The 19,787-nt window shown below is 42.2% G+C and overlaps 1 protein-coding gene across 4 annotated transcripts in view; it reads right to left on the bottom strand.

Moving 5' to 3' along the window:
• The window catches only part of ranbp2 (RAN binding protein 2), a 40,389-nt gene extending 22,077 nt beyond the window's left edge, over window positions 1–18,312 (bottom strand). For all 4 annotated transcript variants that reach the window (XM_007904416.2, XM_007904417.2, XM_007904418.2 and 1 more), the window contains exons 1-19: window positions 18,178–18,312; window positions 17,028–17,095; window positions 16,513–16,624; window positions 13,242–13,397; window positions 12,351–12,581; window positions 10,656–10,801; window positions 10,056–10,251; window positions 9,843–9,933; window positions 9,453–9,662; window positions 8,310–8,491; window positions 8,050–8,222; window positions 7,384–7,507; window positions 6,522–6,683; window positions 5,080–5,217; window positions 4,844–4,993; window positions 4,327–4,542; window positions 3,380–3,463; window positions 784–925; window positions 37–131 (exon numbers count right to left, since the gene is read on the bottom strand). In XM_007904416.2, the coding sequence (XP_007902607.2) occupies window positions 37–131; window positions 784–925; window positions 3,380–3,463; window positions 4,327–4,542; window positions 4,844–4,993; window positions 5,080–5,217; window positions 6,522–6,683; window positions 7,384–7,507; window positions 8,050–8,222; window positions 8,310–8,491; window positions 9,453–9,662; window positions 9,843–9,933; window positions 10,056–10,251; window positions 10,656–10,801; window positions 12,351–12,581; window positions 13,242–13,397; window positions 16,513–16,624; window positions 17,028–17,095; window positions 18,178–18,240 (2,739 nt within the window). In that variant the 5' untranslated portion in view covers window positions 18,241–18,312. The remainder of the gene's footprint in view (window positions 1–36; window positions 132–783; window positions 926–3,379; window positions 3,464–4,326; window positions 4,543–4,843; window positions 4,994–5,079; window positions 5,218–6,521; window positions 6,684–7,383; window positions 7,508–8,049; window positions 8,223–8,309; window positions 8,492–9,452; window positions 9,663–9,842; window positions 9,934–10,055; window positions 10,252–10,655; window positions 10,802–12,350; window positions 12,582–13,241; window positions 13,398–16,512; window positions 16,625–17,027; window positions 17,096–18,177) is intronic.
• Window positions 18,313–19,787: the final 1,475 nt, after the last annotated feature.

The following is a 19,787-nucleotide window of genomic DNA, read 5'->3' as shown; positions in this document are numbered from 1 at the left end:
GATTATAAAATTAGAACTAAATTTTATGTTAAGTACCTTTGTTGGAGTTGTAGTGTTTGCTGTTCTAAGGAGGTACTGAGAGTTGTATGCTGGGGACTGATTGTAGAACCCAGATGGCCCTGAAGTAGCAACTGAGGAAAAAAAATATGAAGTCTCCATCTTTCACATGAACAACAAACATTTATATATAACAGCAGCAAATTAACTCTTGTATAGCGCCCTTCACGTCGGAAAGACATCCCAGGGAGCTGGACAATCAGGAGTTTTGGATCCGAGCTGGGAGTTGGGAGTCAGAAGTGGAGGAGGGCAGCGGGTTAAGGGTAGCAGAAGAGGGAGGTGCTCAGACGGGACTTGAGGCAAGAAAGGGGGTGAGATGGAGGGATTGCAGGATAGAGCTTCAGAATGTAGGGGCAGAGATGCTGAATGCCCGAGCGCCAATGGTGGGGCAGGAAGTGCGAGTGACCTGAAGCAGGCAGGTATCAGCCGAGAAGAGGTAACGGAAAGGCTGATATGGAGTTATGAGGTCGGAGAGGTAGGGGGGAGCAAGACCGTGGAGCTGAAGACTTCTACAATATTACGAAGACTTCTACAATATACAGTAGTGCCTTTCATGTTGGGAAGATGTTTCACCTGGAGACTCGAGGGTTTGTACCTGAGCTGGGGGTTGCACTGGGGGATGGGAAGATGACTGAAAGTAATTTTCCCAATGACCAGAAATTTGACAGCATAGAAACATTTTTAAATTATAAACAATGATATCTCTTTCAGAGTTAAAATGCTTACCTGTTAAAGGTGCACCATGAAAATTTTGTGTTCCTGGATAGTGATGGGACAGGTGGTCGTCATGATAACCATCTCCAGGCCAATGAGACTGTGGTGATGCAGTTCTATTTGAAGAATTTTGTTTCAGCTCATGCACTTCATCCTGTTTTTAACATAAAAATCAAAGAGATCAAGAACAGTTTTATTCAAGCCGAAATCATGGTCCATGCCTTTGTCCCTTCCTTCTGGACTATTCCAATGCCCTCCTTGTTGGTCTCTCCAGCTCCACCATACACAAAATAAAATTCAAACTCTGCTGCCCAGATACTCATCCACACAAAACTCAGTCCCCCCTTCACACCAGTCCTTGCCAGGCTCCACTGGCTCCTAATTACCAAACACATCAATTTCAAGATCATCTCACTTGTTTTCAAATCCCTTTATGCCTTCACACCTCCCTACCTATCCGACCTTCTTATCCCACTCTACCACCCGCTGCCTCCGCTCGGTTGCCACTGGCCTCCTATTTGTCCCTCGTCCGCTCCACCACCATTCGGTGGCTGTGCCTTCAGACGATACGCCCCGAAACTCTCGAAGCTCCCTCAATTCCACCACCCCCTTCCCCTCATTTAAAACCTGCCTGAAGACTTTCCTTTTTGACCGTGCTTACAGTCATCTCCCACCTCCCTCTGACTCGTTGTCAATACTCCATCACTGTCAAGTGGACACCACGTGAAGGGCGCTGTATAAATGCAAGTTGTTGTATTCCCATTATATTGGAGTGCCACAAGGATCAGTGCTTGGGCCTCAGCTATTTACAATTTACATCAATGATCTAGACGAGGACATTGAATGTATCTAAATTCGCGGATGACATTAAACTAGTTGGGAGAGTAAGCTCTGAGGATGATGCAAAAAGATTGCAACGGGATATAGATAGGCTCGGGGAGTGGGCGAGTAGGTGGCAGACGGAATTGAATGTGGGGAAGTGTGAAGTTATTTACCTAGTTAGAAAAAATAGAAAAACAGATTATTTTCTAGAGGGAGAGAGATTAGATAGTGTTAAGTGTTCAGAGGGATTTGGGTGTCCTTGTACACCAGTCTCAAAAAGTTAGTTTGCAGGTGCAGCAAGCAACTAAAGGCGAACAGCATGTTAGCGTTCATTGCAAAAGGTTTACAGTACAAGAGTAGGAAAGTCTTGCTGCAACTGTATAGGGCCTTGGTGAGACCGCACCTAGAGTATTGTGTGCAGTTTTGGTCTCCTTATTGAAAAAAGGACATATTTGCCCCAGAGGGGGTGCAGCGTAGATTCACTTGGTTAGTTCCTGGGATGAGGGGATAGGCTGAATAAACTAGGGCTATATTCTCTAGAATACAGAAGAATTAGGGGAGGTCTTATTGAAACATATAAGATTCTTAGAGGGCTGGATAACGTAGACACTGAGGGTCTGTTTCTCCTGGTAGGAGAATCTATAACCAGGGGTCACAGTCTTAAAATTAAGGGTCAGCCTTTTAGAACAGAGTGGAGGAAACATTTCTTCACTCAGAGGGTAGTGAATTTATGGAATTCACTACCCCAGAAGATTGTAGATGCTCAGTCCTTGAACAACTGCAAGGCTGAGACTGATAGATTTTTTAAAAAATAGAGGGAGTAGGGGATATGGGGATAGGGAGGGCAATTAGAGTTAGGTCTGAAGATCAGCCATGAACTTATCGAATGGCAGGGCAGGCTTGAGGGGCCGAATGGCCTACTCCTGCTCCTAATTCTTATGTTCTTATATTAGCTCGTCATTAAAAAGGGACAATATTGTAAGCTGTGTATTGTGTGTTGCCATTTTTAACACACAAACTTTCATTTTAAACTTTGCTGTGAACAGTATCTTGGAATAATGTGGACCCAGTGGTTCAGGATTGTAACTACCAAAACCACCAGACTATTGCCTTGAAGCCAGCACAGACCAAGGAAACCTGCTAACTCCCTCCCAAGGAGGATCAAAACTAGCTAGTCATTCGACATCTGACAACTCGTTGTGAGCTTCTTAGAAAACAACAGAATTCTGCATGAAATGTCTCGAGAACATTCATAGCATCCTCCTTCCCACAGCCCGGACACAGTCCTATCCTTTGAGCAATGGTTCAAACATTTAATAGTGTGGAGCTTCAGTGGCTGCTTATCTCTCTGCATACCAATCAAGATAAATCCTAAGCCTTAGATATGAGTTCACAAACCCAGATTCCATATAATGTCTTACAGCAGCTGTTCGTCCTTAGCCTCATTAGATATTTAATGGACATCTGCATTAAGCACAAAAGGAGGACCCACACAGGACAGCTTGTGACATGCAAGCCACCATAATGGTCGAGAGATACAAGTCCATTGCTGAGTTATCAGTTTTACTCAACATTTGCTTAATCTAGATCCTCATGCAAGGGGCATTGGCAAAGAGCCCTCCACTCTAGAGCTGATTCTGTGTTTTTCCCCACAGATCCATCTCGATGCTTGGATTTAGTAGATACATAGAAGGAAACTACTCTGTTACTGCTCAGGAGCTCAGAATGACATCTTGTACTCTGCAAACTTAACCTGCATTGGGACTGAGAGGTACACTGAACATACCTTCAGTTGCTCCACCTGCTGGCAAATCATCTGTAGTAAATGTCTCTGATCCTCAGCCCAGCGGGGTGGTGTCTTTGGAGACCACTGGAGAAAAACATTCAAATGAAAATCATACTAAAAAAAAATCAAAGTAACGATACAACTATGACATGCAGCAAATTTAGAACAGGATAATTTATACTCGTAGGCAAAGCCCAATCATAAAAGAAGCCAGGAGGATGTCCCAAGGTGCTAAATCAGAATGGATTTTGGACAAATAATACAAATATCTGCAGCCTAGGAGTATGGCTGTATGAGGTGGTGAGGGCTGTTCCAATTCAGATGTTCTGCCTGGGAGTGGCGTGGGAAAGGAGGTAAGCAGGGTCTCCCTGTGACTGAGCGGTCTCTAGAATGATGCGTTTGGTAACAGAATACCAGAATTAAATCAACCTCCGGTAAAATCCAAGGCACTGCTGATGGTAGAGCAGCCTGGCTCGATAGCAGGATTCAGAGGGGCAGACCAGTCAGCACTTCTTCCCACTCAGCTTCTATTAATTCTGAAGGCCAAAGTCCTAAAAGAGAGGGTGCGTTTGGATAAGCAATGGGAAGCTCACCAAACAATACTCTGAATGGCAAGTTATAGGTGATTAAACTCCAGCAATACTCCAATGCATACCAGGGGTTTGTAGCTCAGACTCTTGATTTTAAACCTGACTCTCTAGAATTTGGTCAACAGGATGCAAATCTTTAGGGAGAGAGAGAGCAATTCCATTCCTAATACAGGGAAATTTCCAGATATAGGTGGACATACATACGTGAATGGTTCTGATTTGGATACTCAGAAACAGTCACGGTTTCCGCATGTTATGCACCTGGCTGACAAAAAAATCATTTCAATTCTCTTTATGTGTCAAATGGGTCATTTGAATGGTTATAAACTGGCAATCAGACACTAAAACCAAATTTACCTTATAGCTCTTTGTTGGAGATGAAGAAAGCTTTGTGGGAGACGGGGTAGAATGTTGTATTTGTGCTGCTACAGAGTGAGTGAGAGTACCATTTTCAGCCATTTGAGAATACTCATCTTCATGTTCTTGATCAAGCTGATCGACTTCATCATATTCTCCAATTTGTTCATTTACTGACTCCAACATGTTTCTCACTGTCTCCACTGGTACGGGCAACTGTCAAGAAAGTATTTGTCAGGTACATGGTGATTTATTTTTTAAGCAACTTAGGGTAGCACATACAGTGACAACAGCTTTTCGCATAAAAACTGGAGCTTCTGTTTGATGAAATTACTATCCACTAACAGTGAAGATCTCGATTTCAGACCACAATCGAGATGGATATTAAAAGTGTCACGTCAAATTTTACGACAGTTGCTTCATATTAAGTTGTGTAGCTTTTCCCAGTGATCTTATTCCCATTTAAAAGAATGGTATAAAACATTTTTGTTTATATTATATACAAATTAACACTTACTTTTTCAATTGCTGCAAGATTGGCTTCAATCTCATTAAGGACTTTTCTTAGGTACTCTTTGCATTTGAGAAAACAATTTTTACATTCGTCCTGCTCATCAGCAGTCATTTCATCACCATTTTCATACTCTTCTGCCCGCCGATGAAATATCTACCAATAAAGTCAGCAGAAGATAAGTTACACCAATATTTTAAAAAAACAGAAGTGGAAACATGATAAAAGTTTAAGTTACTTACCAGTGCAAGATTCCAGTGAGCAACAATGTTGTTGATCATTTCGAAAGCAGCTACTGCTTCATCAACTTTTCCATCAACTACAACAAGTGTGGCAAAAGCAATCTTTGCTTCTTCTTCGTAATCTCCAACTTCAGCAACCTAAAACAATGTCAGCATTTCAATTCTACTGAAACTCTAAATAGAGGTTCAAGGTTTTATCTTAAGTTTTTCAAAATATAAATTGAAACTAAACATTTCAATATAGAATAAGTGAGCGTTTCAGTGGCATTGAGTTTGAATTAGGGGCAGAGCTGGGTGATGTGGCAGAGATGCAGGAAGGTGGTCTCGGTGAGGGACTGAATGTGAGGGAGAGGAAAGCTAAGGGCCAAACTGGAGGCCATTGTTACGCAACAGTTCACAGCCAGGCCAGGGAGGTTGAGGAGGACAGAGCTAGAAGGAGACCGTTGATGGGAGCTGAAGAGGTTACATTAAGATGGGGAAAGTTTGGGCTCATCCAGGTTTTGAGATCTGACGGGCAAGTAGATAGAACATCAGTGGACTTGAAGTCAAGAGTAGAAGTGGACCGATTAATGTAAGTGTTATCTGCATACATGTGGAAGTTAAGCCTGAGTCTGTGGACGTCACCAAGAGCGAGCATGTTGATGGCCAAAAACGGTGCCCTGAGGGGGCGGGAGGAGAATGCATGAATGCGGAGGGTCATACAGGACAGGAACAAGGAGAGTAGCTCGAGCAGGGACTGGAGGGAAAGGTGGGAGTGAAGTTGAATGGCAACAACGAGTTCTAAGTCTTTTTGGATAGGATGGGTAGGTTGGAGATGGGTTATCAATTAGGAATAGATAAAGTATGTGCGTCACCTCCCTTACAAAAATTAAATTAAGCATTAAAAAAAGTCTAGATAGATGGTTATGCAGAAATATGTCAAGTGGTCAGCATGTGGAATTAGTTTGCTCCCTAATAAATTTGTGAATTTACGACACACCTTATTTTTCTAGTTATCTATTATGATTACAATGAAGCTTTTTATAAAGCCAACTCAAGATCTCCCTCACTTCTGAAAACAATTTTCCAGGTTACAAGACAACAATTTAAGAACAGTATTAAAGGATTGTGGGCCCAAACTTTGTCTGAAGAGTCCAGTTTTTGGCTGAACAGATATAAGATTAGGGATAAACACTACACTTAACTTTTATGTGTACTTGCAGAGATATGTGGGTCAGTTGAGCAATTTCAGAGAAAAGTAATCAATAGAATGTGTGGATGTGTAGGGGGTGGACAAAGCCAATAGGTTCAATCTGAATCACTGGCATGAAATGGTATTTTGTACAAAGGTCTGACATCTAGAAATTTGGCAGCAATCTTCAATAAAAAATTCTGTGAAATGTACGTTTTTAACCAATATTTTCTGTTCCCATGTTCAAACTACATTTAAAAACTCTTCGTACCTGAATGTCCCTGCTATGAAAGTGCATAAACAATGGATCAATAGGTTCAGGAATGCTCTTGTTTCTTTTGACACTCTCAAGGAACGGCAAAACTTTCTTCCAATAGGAAACACTCCGTCCAATATATTCTTTCTGGTCATAAAATGAATCCAGTCCTGCTCCCTGCAGAAAAAAAATTAAAAAGATTTTAAAAATTAGCTATTCACTAGTCTTTTCTGAAGTTTTGTGCTCTACTACCGACTGACATGTTTCAACAAGTTGTACAATATTTCAACAAAGAAAAAAATTCTTGCTCAGACTATCTTTTCTGATAGCAATGAAACAGATTTTTAAAACATGAATACTGAATTAATTGAGGAAATTTTCATGTGGCAAGTCAAACTTTAGTCTTGTTACCTGCTGGAACTCCATCCTGGAACCCCTTGACTGGCTATATCTCTCACCTCATTCAAGGTCCATCTCAAGAACTACTTCTTTGACCTTGCTTTTGATCATCTTGCTCGTCCTCATCCCCAGCTCACATGCCAAGCCATTAATGTTATGACCTTTGGGACGCTGCCTTGTCAGGAAAGGCGTTATATAAATTTGTATCTTATTGTCCCAGGTCAATTATTCTAATAACTTAAGTGAGACTAAATTTAGTCTCTGAATCTTTGAATTTTGTTGGCACATGGCACCAGTGGCACTTCAAAACCTTATAAAACATATGTCTCTAACCATGCTTTTGGTTAGCATCCTTAATTCTCTCTCCTTGCTTGGTGCTGTTAAGCACTTTGCGTCAATCATCCCATGTGAAAAGCATTATATAGAAGTATAAGTTAAAGGACACGGATCCAACATTGTAATAAATGACTACACTTACAGTGTTGAGGAGACTACGTGCCCAGTGTATAAGTAGGGCAGGTTGAAGGCCATGCTTCTCCAATGCTCTCAAAGTACTTAACTCACGCTGAATCAAGAGTCTTAATTTAGCTGACATACCAGGTCTGAAAAGAGAAGAAAAAGTGTGAAATGTTAATTGTATAAATGCTAGTTTAGCAACATCATAATATACAAATGTATAAACTTCAAAGAAAATTCACATACAGTAGCCATTTAAACAAACCATCAACAACAAAATTACATTTGGATAGCACCTTCCACATTTCCACATTGGGAGGACATCCCAAGGTGCTGGACAAACAGTGTTTCGGACCCGAGCTGGGGGTCGGAATCTGAGGAGTGTGGAGGGCAGGTGGGGGAAGGAGGGTGACCAAAGGCACGGTCGAAGAGGAGGGTCATGAGATGGGTCTCGAAGGAGGCAAGGGAGGAAGCGAGGCGGAGTGACTGCAGGATGTAGTTCCAGAGGTTGGGAGCAGAATGGCTGAAGGCCCGCTAGCCAACGGTGGGGTGGTCAAGACAGGGAATGTGAAGCAGGCTGGAGCCCGCTGAGTGGAGGAAGCAGGCAGGTTGGTAGGGTGTTAGGAGGTCGCAGAGGTAGGGGGGAGCAAGGCCATGGAGGGCTTTGAAAGGGCATCAACATACTTACTGTACTTTTTTGTTGATAAGGCTGTAAACAGCTTCCCACCAAGCTCTTTGTCGATCTGTATAAAGAAATTTATTGACGGATAGCGGCAGGCATCGAGGTTGATGCAAACTGCGTTGATCTGTCTTGTCTTGTAATTGCGTGTAACTTGAAAATATCACCCCAAGAAGAAATATCTGCATAAAAGAAACTCTATTTAGTATAGCTAAGTTAATCTTTTAGAATAGTTTGATAATTATAAGTTACCACAGCTCTTTGCCCACCTCAAGATCCAAGAGACAAATGGATTCTGGTGCATTGGTGTCAAGTCGTGATGTTTCTTGCGGCATTCGAGGAAACAATTGCTTAAGCCAGTTTCGAAGCATTGGCAACTGTCCCAAAGAAAACTGATGTAAACCAAGCCAAACAATGTGCTGCAGATTACCACCATGCAACCTGACAGAAGCTGCAAAAGTGTGGATTACAAAACAGAAGTTTAAAAACACACATTATATATTGCACCTATTATGTAATAATAATCCGTACATTTGATATAGCGCTTTTCACCTCAGGAGGATATCCCAAAGCATGTCACAGTTCTGATGTGGAGCTTCTGACTCAGAGGTGAGAGCACTACCAACAGAGTTAGCTTGACACACACTTATTGAACAACACAAGTCAGGATCCCAGGCCTAATAACATTTTGAAACAAACATGCTTGGATTAGAATTACCTTTGTTACTAAGGATCTACTTACACCAAACATTTACATTGTAAAAATGTCCAAGGAGGGATCATATAGGTACAAGATACCTATGGAGTCCTGTAGCTCAATGGTTAGAGCACTCGCTTTGCAAGTGAGAGACCTGAGTTTGATTCCCGGCAGGGCGAAACCTTGGGCAAGTTTCCTTACTCCACACAGAGCCTAATAATAATCCCTCCAAAAACCAAAACAATAATAAATTGGTCATTTTCAATCTACGACTGTTTGTGGGACATTGTTGTGCGCAATTGGCTGCCTCGTTCGCCCACAAATATAGTCAATTCACTTTACAGTGTGTTCTGTGAAGCGCTTTGGGACGTCCACCCGACGTGAAAAGCGCTATATCAAATTCAAGGATTATTATTATTATTATGTGCTTTCAATTTGAAGCTTTTTTTAAAAAAAAGCAGAGGAAAAAATAAAGTGGAATACAGTAGAACTCCATTGTACTGTATGAATTGGGTCCCCCAAAAATCCAGGGCAGTGTTATAATGAGGCACAATCACTGGTCAGCATTTCTGCATTTACTGCACATATGTCACTTTGTGTTCAGTGTTCATGAAATAACAACAGCAATGACTTCATAAGCTGGAATTTGGCCAATTTATAAAAAGGAGAAAAACATAACTAGTGAAAATCAAAAATATTATTTAACAGTTCCTACCCTCATCATATTTTATTAGTTCATCGAGATCTGGTTCATCTACTCCAATATTCCTGATGTTATCATTGGCAAGAAAAAACCTTTCCAGGGGCATCTGATTTCCAAACAGTTCATCAACCAATGCTGCCTGGCCACTTTTGTTTGCAAATGTTTCTACCACGTCTTTATAGAAGTCTGACTTTCCCAACCGTAGGTTAAGCAGCATGTGACCTACCAAAATAAAACATTTAAAAAGTAAGCAGTGAACATTTTGCTCAGGTTGCATGAATTGTGTAAAACAAATCTAAGAGCAACAAAAAATTATTGTGAATGACTTCTTGCCATTATTCTGTACCATTTTAACACAAGGCATTGTATTTTCCCGACGTTCTGAATATTCAGCAGCATTACCTGATTGACTCCGCCTGTCAGACGCTAACCAATTCAACAAATCTTGTCTCGAGTCTTCTGACTTAATCATCTTCATCCGTGGTCTTGGAATCTAGTGATTTACACACAATACTTTAGGAAAAATAAAACCCTGATATGAAAAAGGTTATTCATAATTTAAAAAAGTCAAACCTTTTCACACATAAAGACCTAGGTAGGGTTAGGGAAGCCTACCTGATGAGCAATTAGAAAGCATAATGTTGCAAGATCGACAGCTGTTTTCCACTGGATCTCATTGTGTTGAGCCATCTTTAGAAGCAATGTTCCAGCATGTAAATAGAGATGTCCTCTTATTTCAGTGAAAGCAACAGAAAGATCATCCACAGTTGGAGTTATGTAAGACTTTGCCATGTACATTGCATGATCAAAACTATAAATAAAAATATAAAAAGCATTCAGCTCACAGTTGTGTTGCGAAATTACAAGCCTAGAAACCACACAAAGCATAAAAAATTTAACCTCTCATCCAAATGCATTTTGTTTTTTGCCTGAAGTCGATTTCCACATAAGAGCTAGATGCAGATAGTGGCTTGCAAAAATGCAGCAATTCTACTGTACACAATTTGCATTTAAAAAGTGCCCTACACGCAGGGTAGCTTCTTGGAGCACATACAAATGAATATCAGTTGGCAGTTATGCTTCCCTTATTAATTTGTTGTTAGTAAGGGAGACAACCACAATAGTGAGGTGCTGGAGCACTTCTGGTACCTGCAGAACTATATCCAAGAATCAGTCGTTTTTAGGAAAAGGAAATAAGTCAATTATACAGATTACCTTAAAAGGGCTTCAGTAGCATCTCGGATGTCTCTGGTTGACAGTGTCAAAAGCACAAGGTTAGAGTAAGCCAAAAGCAATTCTTTCTGCATTAATCTCCAGCGACCTTTTTCAGATCCTGCAGCATTTGTTGTACCAAGATATTTCTGCAGAACAATGCGAGACAAAACCTGATGTTATGCTTGAAGTTACCAGTTATTGACTATATACAGGCAAGTGTATTGAAGGTGATACATTGCGAAGCTAAACACGATAGGTTACAGGAGGATTTGAACATACTTGGGAATTGGGCAGATCGGTGGCAGATGAAATTCAATGTGGAGTAACGTAAAGTACTTCATGTGGGGACAAAAAGTCCTGGAAGGGACTATTATTTGAATGAAGGAAAATAATATGTATGGAAAATGAAAAGGACCTGGGTGTCCTGATTGACAATAAATTAAAGCTCTCCCAACAATGAGCTATGGGAGTGAGTAGAGCAAACCAAGACGTTGGGATGCATCAGAAGATCAATAGTAAGCCGAAATAGTGGGGTAATCCTGCCATTGTATAAATCATTGGTGAGATCATACTTAAGAGTACTGTGTACAGTTCTGGTTGATGCAGTACCAAAAGGATATTGGAGAAATCGAAAAGATACAGAGGAGGGCAACCAAAATGATTGAGGGAATGGAAGGACTGGACTATGAGGAGCGACTAAGTAAATTGGGCAGGTTCACCCTGGAAAAAAGAAGATTGAGAGGCAACATGATTGCTGTCTTTAAGATTCTAAAGGGGAAGACAATATAGACCATGACAGGCTGTTTTAGCTTGTCCAGAACAGTAAAACCAGAGGATACGGCCTGCAATTGAAGGGGGGTAAATTCAGAACAAATCTACACAAACACTACTTCATTGAGCGAATAGTGAACCTGTGGAATAGGCTCCCTAGGGAGACGTTGAAGCAGGAAGTGTTGATTCTTTCAAATACAGATTACATAGTTTTCTTTTAGGAAACAACATTATGGGATATAGTACATAGGTAATTTGGGACATATGTGCATGCGACCGCCAGGAAGATGGAAGGCGAACCAGATGGACCTTGGTCTTTCTTCGTCTAGCATTTATGTTCTTATATTGCAGTAATGGTCGAAAGGTGCGAACACATTCAACTTGTACTAAAGAGAAATGACAAAGTTTCTTCTTACAGTCAGAACAATGGATAACTGGGATAAATTGAAGATGTCAAATCAAGGAACAGGTTTGTTCCCCCAACTGATCGTTTTTATTTCTTTTCCTCCACCACTAGAAAAAAAACTGTATAAGGAGAGGTGGGAGAACTCTCATAGTATTATTTATGACTTACCTTATGCTTTACATGTAACCATATTTGTGGGAAGAAATCCTTCATTTAAAGGTAGCGTCAAAAAACTGTAAATCATATTTAAACTAAACATTCTGCAGATTGATATTAACTCCCTGGGGAGTACTTCTTCAAATACAGTAATGTAGATTTTCTTGCTCTTTTTAAAAACACATTTGTCACAAAAAATGTTATTACAACATTAAAATGAGTTTCCAGAGATTAGTTTAAAATGTGGTTAAATCCACATCACATCTGACTATAACTTACAAATTTCCAAAATATTCATGAAAGTTTATCATCAATTGAGAAGAGGTACTTTATGCAAAGGATTGAAAAAAAATTACAGAGACCTTTAATGACTGCACCATGCATGAGTACCACTCCCGACTTCTGGGCAGTGTTCTTCTTTTCTCAATGTTGACACACTGTTTCACAGCTTCGTCAAATCTCCCGCTGGAACAGTAGAGCTCCACTAAGCGAATATTAACATGAACATCATCTGGTCTATTGTGCAACTCTGACTGAATAAGATCAAACAGTTGATTCCAGCCCAAGTGTCCCTTTTTACTCAGTAGTTTCTCCTTTAAAAGAAATTCAGAAATGATGAGCTTTACAACACTGATCATTAATAGCAGTGAGAAAATCAACCCATGAACTTACAGGAAGTCTCAACTTGGTTTTGATACTCTTAAGCATGGTGATATTAATAATAACCCTTGCATTTGATATAGGGTCTTATCACATCTTCAAGACTTCTCAAAGCGCATCACAGAATATATTGTAAAGTGAATTGACTGTATATTTTGTTGTGATGGGTTTCCTCATGTCAGACACCCAGCTGATCAAAAAATTTTTTGTCAATCTGACACCTTTACAAAACTATACATTCAATTGCATTGCCCAAATTATCTTTTTAGCTCAAATGCTTCAAAAGTTATGCCTATGTACTAGAATTAAACAGTTGTCTGAGGAGCACTGCATAAACTTCCTGACCAATCAGATCTTTAAATTTGAAAGTTTCAAGCAACCACTGTAGCCCATTCAAATATAGTTGCATAAGGAAAGACACATTCAATTTCGCTAAATTTTTCGATACTGCACAAGTGGACCATAAAGCTCTTCTAGGACTTGTAATCCATTTCCAACTTAATTTGAAACGCTCTGGGATGCTACCCTGCATGAGGGACATTATTTGAATGCAAGTTGTTATTGTAGCAACAATAAAGTTAATTTCAGCTCACCTTCAGTTTGTAGATGATGGCATTGCCAGGAAAGTGATTGGCTGCCTTCTCCACCCAGTACTCAGCTCTTCCATCAATTACGTTCCCATCGTCAACCAGTAATTCAGCCACTTTCAACACAAGATCTTTCTGTACTGGATTCAATTCCACAGCTCGCTAGGAAGATTTAAGAATTCATCTCAGGGCATGTTTCATTAAAAAAAACCTGCTAGCAATTCATCCTTCTATCAAACATTGTATCATTTTCAAACTACAGTATATTTAAACAGTAATTTGTTAAAAAAGTTTCAAAGACATGTAATTGACTATCAATAACTGTGTTCAAACAAGGTACATCTACAAAACATCTTTCACATTGGGAGGATGTGAAAGTGCTTCACAGTTGACTCGGAGCCCAAGCTGGTGGGAGCTGAGAAGGGTGGGAAAGCACAATTGAAAAGAAAGGCCTTAAGGTAGGTTTTAGAGTGGGGGAGGGAAGAGGCTGAAGCAAAGGGATGGAAGCAAACTATAGGACGGAGTTCCAGAGAACAGGGGCAGGGTGGCTGAAACCTTACTATATCCTGCAATCCCTCCAACTCACCCCCTCTCTCTCGTCCTTCTGTCTGAAGACCTTCCTCTTCAATTGTGCCTTCGGCCACCCCCCTCCCACTGCCCTCCTCCCCTTCTGACCCCAACTCCCAGCTTGGGTCCAAAACCCGATTGTCCAGCACCCTGGGATGTTTTTCCGATGTGAAGGACGCTATACAAGGGTAATTTGTTGTTATGAGCGAGGCCATGGGAGGATTTGAATACAAGGGACTTGAATTCGATCCACGAGAGAATGGGGAACCAGCAGTCTAGTCTGGGATGGGATGCTAGGCTCACAGAGTCTGCTGCAGGAGAGGACATGAGTTGCAGAATTCAGCATGGTTTGCAGCTTATGTCGGGAAGATAACTGTTCTATCAGTTTCTGATTTTTTTTTCTCATTAAGTTTTTTTTAATGTTCCAAAACAAATCCCAATTTTCATCAAATTTATTCAGGTTATTTTTGTTTCAAATGTACCCTCCATAAATTTGTCCTTTTTTTAAAAAAAACACAAAAGGCTGCAAAAAAAATCCTGAAAAATAAATGGGTTTTTATTTTGTAGATAAAACAACTTTAATGATCTTTAAGTATTCATCAGTGGTTCGGGACAACGAAACAAACCGATTTTAAACTTAAAATATCAGATCTATAACTGCAATAATGAACCTCAAGGAAAATAGTTCAGACTTGTTAATATTTTAGGAGAACAATAAAAAGAAAATCGGTTTCTACCAAATCTCACCAAAAAGTGCAGATTAGGGATCAACGTTGACATAAAACATCACAAATGTATTGGAATTCTTTAAGAAAGTAACTAGTGAATGAGAAATATCCAAGTATAAAAATGGGAAACTAGTTGGTTTAGTTAGTTAGATTGAAAACCGGTTGAACAATAAGCATCAGGTGACAATAAACAGAAAAGCTTCTGCTTGGGGGCAAGTAACTTTCAGTTTTGCAAAGGCATACTTTGGTGTTTGCTTCTCCCTCCAACTTCCTCAATCTTCATAGTCATTCTTTCTTACTCAGTGAGGTAGTGCAACCTTGGTATGCTGTTTGACCCTCAGCTATCTTTCCTTGTTTACAACCAGTCTCTAACCAAGACTACTTTACCCAATGTGGCTGAAGCCCTCATGCATGCCTTCGTTACCTTCAGACAACTGTTCAAAGACCCTGCCAACCAGCCTCCCATCTATACCATCCACAAGCTCCAGCTCATCTCCCCGTATCCTTATCAGCACCAAACTTTGCATGCCCAACCTTGTTACCAGTGATTAAACATCAAGATCTTCACTCACAATTACCTTCATACCCTTGTACCTCTATTTTTGTCATCTCCAATCTTCTCTCCTGCTCTCCACCTCCCCTTTATAAACAAAGGCCTGTTGCATGTTACTTTCCCCCTCTACCCCTATAGAACCTTCAGTCACTACAGCCCACCTTACACTTCCTCAACTAGCCACGAGAGTTAAAGGAATGTTTTCATCCAGACAGTGGTTCGGAGGTGGAATGCCCTCCTAAATAGGGTGGTGGAGAATTCCATTGTAACTTTCAAGAGGGAACTGGTCAAGCATTTGAAAGAAAGCTTAACTGGATTTGAAGGGGTAAGAGGATAAGTGGGATTGAAGCAATATCTTGCTCTGTGAGCCAGCACAGGCTTGATTATGAAAGAATTCAACAAGATGGATGTTGATAGGCTGTTTCCAATTGTTGAGTCTAAAACATGTGATCATAAACATAAGATAGCTGGTAGCACATCTAAAAGGGAAAAACATCTTTATGTTCCTCCCTTTTAGATGTGCTACTAGGGTGTGAGGATATGGAATTCATTGCTGAAAGCTGGGTTGAAGCAAAAAGTATCAATATACTTAAAAAGAAATCATGGGATTCAATCACAGCTTTCTCTGAAAGCCACTGCAAACTCAACGGACAAATCCTTCTGTGCTGTAAATTTCAGATTCATGAATGGCTAGGACACCGGGAGAAACTGATTTCGCTTTTCAAATAGTGCCGTGGAATATTACATCCACCTAACAACAACAAAATTATTTATAGAGCGCCTTCAACGTCAGGAGGTCATCCCAAGGCACTGAACAGTCAGGGGTCAGGACCCGAGCATGGGGAAGGGGTGAGGGAAGGCAGAGAGGTAGGAGGGCGACCAAAGGCACGATCGAAGAGGAGGGTCTTGAGACCGGCCTTGAAGGAGGCAAGGGAGGAAGCGAGGCAAAGGGACTGTGGAATGGAGTTCCAGAGTGTGGGGGGCAGAGAGGCTGAAAGCCCGGCCACCGATGGTAGGGCGAGAGACATAGAGCAGGCCAGATCCCACTGAACGAAGGAAGCGGGCAGGTTGGTAGGGAGTCAGCAGGCCATGGATGGCCTAAAAAGTGAGGATGAGGATCTTAAATTCGATCCTCGTCAAGCAAACAGGACGGTTTTCTTTTCATTTAACGACTCATCAGAAGGACAACATCTCTGAAAATGTATACCCTTCCAGCACTGTACAGGGGCGTCACTAGACTGCGTGTTCAGTCACGATGTGGGGCTTGAAAACACAATCTGCTGACTCAGAGACGAGAGTGCTACCAACGGAGCCAGACTCATGCCTGAATAAAAACACCAGTGTTCAACAAGCATACTTGATTTTAGATTAATGCTATTCACAGCAACAAACATTTGCAACATGTTTGTTTATCAATGTCTTGACTTACCTTGTAACAACCAACCGCTTTTTCATAATTTCCTTCAAGCTCATAGATCTGTCCAAGAAGCTTATGTGCCTTTGGATCCCTTTCTTGCACACTTAAATATGCTGATACATTCCTGTCAAACATTGTAAATATAATTAAAATATTTATTCCAACAAATACTCAGGCTACAAAAGCAAAAAGATATTCCAATTGATAAACCAGTCTTAGGAGTCCTGGAATTAAAATTGAGGGGAGCCAGAAAAACATTTAGTATACAAGCAAATTATTTAAAATTGATTAGTTATCCCTAAGAACCAATCTTGCAATATAAACATTGTTGCAGGACACAGATAATATGAAATGTATTAGATAGAATTCCAGTTGTTCATGTAATTTAGTTAAAGACATCTGTTGCGCTTGATTTAAGAAAACAAATTGCAGAGCACTTATTTTTAATTAATACAAATGGCTCTCCCTATAAAAAAAAGTAAAGCCAAAAAAGCAACAAAGTATAGAATTGCCAGATTTTGCATTACCTTTTTGCAAGGTCATATTCCTTGGCTTCATAGTAGAGTTTTGCAAACAAGAATCCTTTAAGTGATTTCTAAAAGAAAAAAAGGCTTTTTAATAATCCAAAACTTAATTATAACCTTACATAAAGTAATGAATAGCAAACACATATTTCTCTAATCTGGAATTAAAAAATCATTTTAATATCACAAACATTTTCACACATAGTATTTTAACTCAACTGCTGACAACACTTAATACGCTTTTGCCGACAGAACATTCAGGGGGTAATAATCCCTTTATAAAAATGTTTTTGATCACTCAATCCATGACTGTTTTGTGGGACGCATTTTGTCTACAAAATATATAGTCAATTATCTTTACATTTTACAGTATGTTCTGTGAAGCATTTTGAGACATCTCAAAGATGTGATAAGGTGCTATATGAAATGCAGGGATTATCATTGTCTCGATTTCAAATTAAGCCTTGGGTCAACACTTTGAAGCCGTTTGAGACTTATTTTTGTTAAAAAGTAAAAGGCACTGTTTCAATACCCCTGTCGAGAAACCACAAAGAGCAACTGGAACACGACAGAATTTGTTTGGGTGTCACTCAGAATAGAGAGAGCAAGATACTTCCTCAAAAACCAGGGAGGCTCGAAACACAATAAAAAAAACACGAGGCCAGCAGTAAGATATCCTGAGCTCGGGCAATAATACTGAAACGAAACACAAACTAAAAGCGGATCTCAGCCTGAACTGCGCGTCACAACCCGTCACTGAACGGCGTTGTTGCTGTTGTTGTTGTTGTTGCAAATACTGCCGTCTGTAATACTTTCAGTTAAGTAACGTAAACCGCGCGCGCCGGGGGTTACAGACCCGGTGCTCTTATAACAATAATAATCCTTGCATTTGACATAGCGCTTTCCACGTCTTCGAAACGTCTCAAAAGTGTTTCGCGGAACAGACCGGAAAGTGAACTGACTGTGTGTATCTGTGGGCGAAATGCGGCAGCCAACTGCGCACAACCTCTGCACCCGTACCCACCCCACCCACCCCACCCACCGAGACACTTTACACCCAGGACCGAGGGCCCCACAGCCCAGGCCTCCCTCCCTCGCCGCCCGAGGCCGCCGGCTCAGCGTGGCCCGAGCCTCGGGGCGCAGACGTACTTACCACGCGGGGAGTGAGGGGCAAAGCGTCGATGTACCGCTCCACATCTGCTTTGCTGCGCATCATGTCGCTCGCTCGCTCGCTCGCCCGCCCCCACCCCGGACCCCTCTTCTTAACCCCTCGCCCTCGGCCGCTCCGTGTCCCGGAGCCTCTTGGGTCGCTGTGCCGGACTTTGCGTCGACTGCCCCGCGCGCCAGTTGCTGGAAAGGCCGCGGGTTGTACCAACCGCGGCTCCGCGTGTGCGTCAGAGACCAGGCCGAGGATCCGACGGCGCCTGCGCAACACACGCCGCCAGCGGGCTCCACCTCCCGCCGTCACGCCCCTGACGCCACAGAGGGAGTGGGCGGAGTCTCATTCAAATCCGTGTGACGCGCCCGTTTCAGTTGGTGACCTCCGCGGACGGTTTTGGTGATGTTGCAGCGCGTGGTGCTCCCAGTGAGTCCTCCCGCCGCAAGAGGCGCTAATGTCAAATCATAGAGCACAGGAGGAGGCCATTCGGCCCATTGTGTCTGTGTCAGGTCTTTGGAAAGAGCTTCCAAATCAATCTTACTCCCCCCGCGCGCTCTCCCCATCGCTCTGCAAACTTGCCATCCGCAAATGTAAGAGTTATTATTAATAACTGTTGACTGTTCTTGTTGGGGTGGGGCCGGTGAGCGGCGGCTCCTCTGGGCTGAGCGGATGACGTCCTGGCACATCGGCAGGACCGGGGGGCGGGGGGCGGGGGGTTCACGGAGGGAGCGGGAGGAGAGGAAAGAGCAACGCTGGGAGGCAACGGCTCTCTCAAGGACCTTGGATAGGAAAGGGAGGTTTGAGATGGGCCGAGTAGCTGTGATGGGTCAAGGGAAGGTTAATTCGCAGACATGGGGTCAACGTCCACATGTATTCGGATGACACCCAACTGTACCTCTCTGCCTCCATCCTTGACTCCAGGACCACTGCTGTCCGTTGACAGAATGTCTGTCAGACATCAAGTCCTGCAGGAGATTTAACTTTCTTCAGTTGAACGTCAACAAGACTGAGGACCTCCTGATTGGCTCCCGTCAGCGCCTCCGCACCTCAGGCGCTGACAGCATCGCCATCCAAGGCTGCACACTCCACCTTACTGAGCCAGTCTGGAACCTTGGCATCTTGTTTGACCCTCAACTATCCTTTCTATCCCACCTCTCTGCCTTCCCCATCTCCGCAACATTGCTTGGCTCCACCATTGTCTCACGCTGCAGGCCGCCAAAACCCTCATACAAGCATTCATAACATCTAGGCTTGACTATGCAAATTCCCTGCTTGTCGACCTCCCCAACTCCTTCCTCTATAGGCTGCAGACCATCCAGAACTCTGCAGCCCATGTCCTTTCCCGCACTAGGTTCCATGGCCCTATCACCCCCATCCTCGCCCGATTCCACTGGCGTCACATCATACAGAGGATACCGTTCAAGATCCTGGTCCTCAGCCTTCAAACCCCTCCATGGCCTCGCTCTCCCCTACCTCTGCAAACTGCTAACCCCCTACCAACATGCCCGTTCCCTCCGCTCAGCTGGCTCCGGCCTGCTTCACGTCCCCCACCTCGCCTGCTCCACCATTGACACATGGGCCTTCAGCCGCTCTGCCCCCCATCG

Source organism: Callorhinchus milii, unplaced genomic scaffold (assembly GCF_018977255.1).
Source record: "Callorhinchus milii isolate IMCB2004 unplaced genomic scaffold, IMCB_Cmil_1.0 Scaffold4, whole genome shotgun sequence".
Lineage (NCBI taxonomy): Eukaryota > Metazoa > Chordata > Chondrichthyes > Chimaeriformes > Callorhinchidae > Callorhinchus > Callorhinchus milii.
The sequence above is the reverse complement of the archived record's forward strand: the minus strand, read 5'-3'. Positions and strand labels throughout refer to the sequence as shown.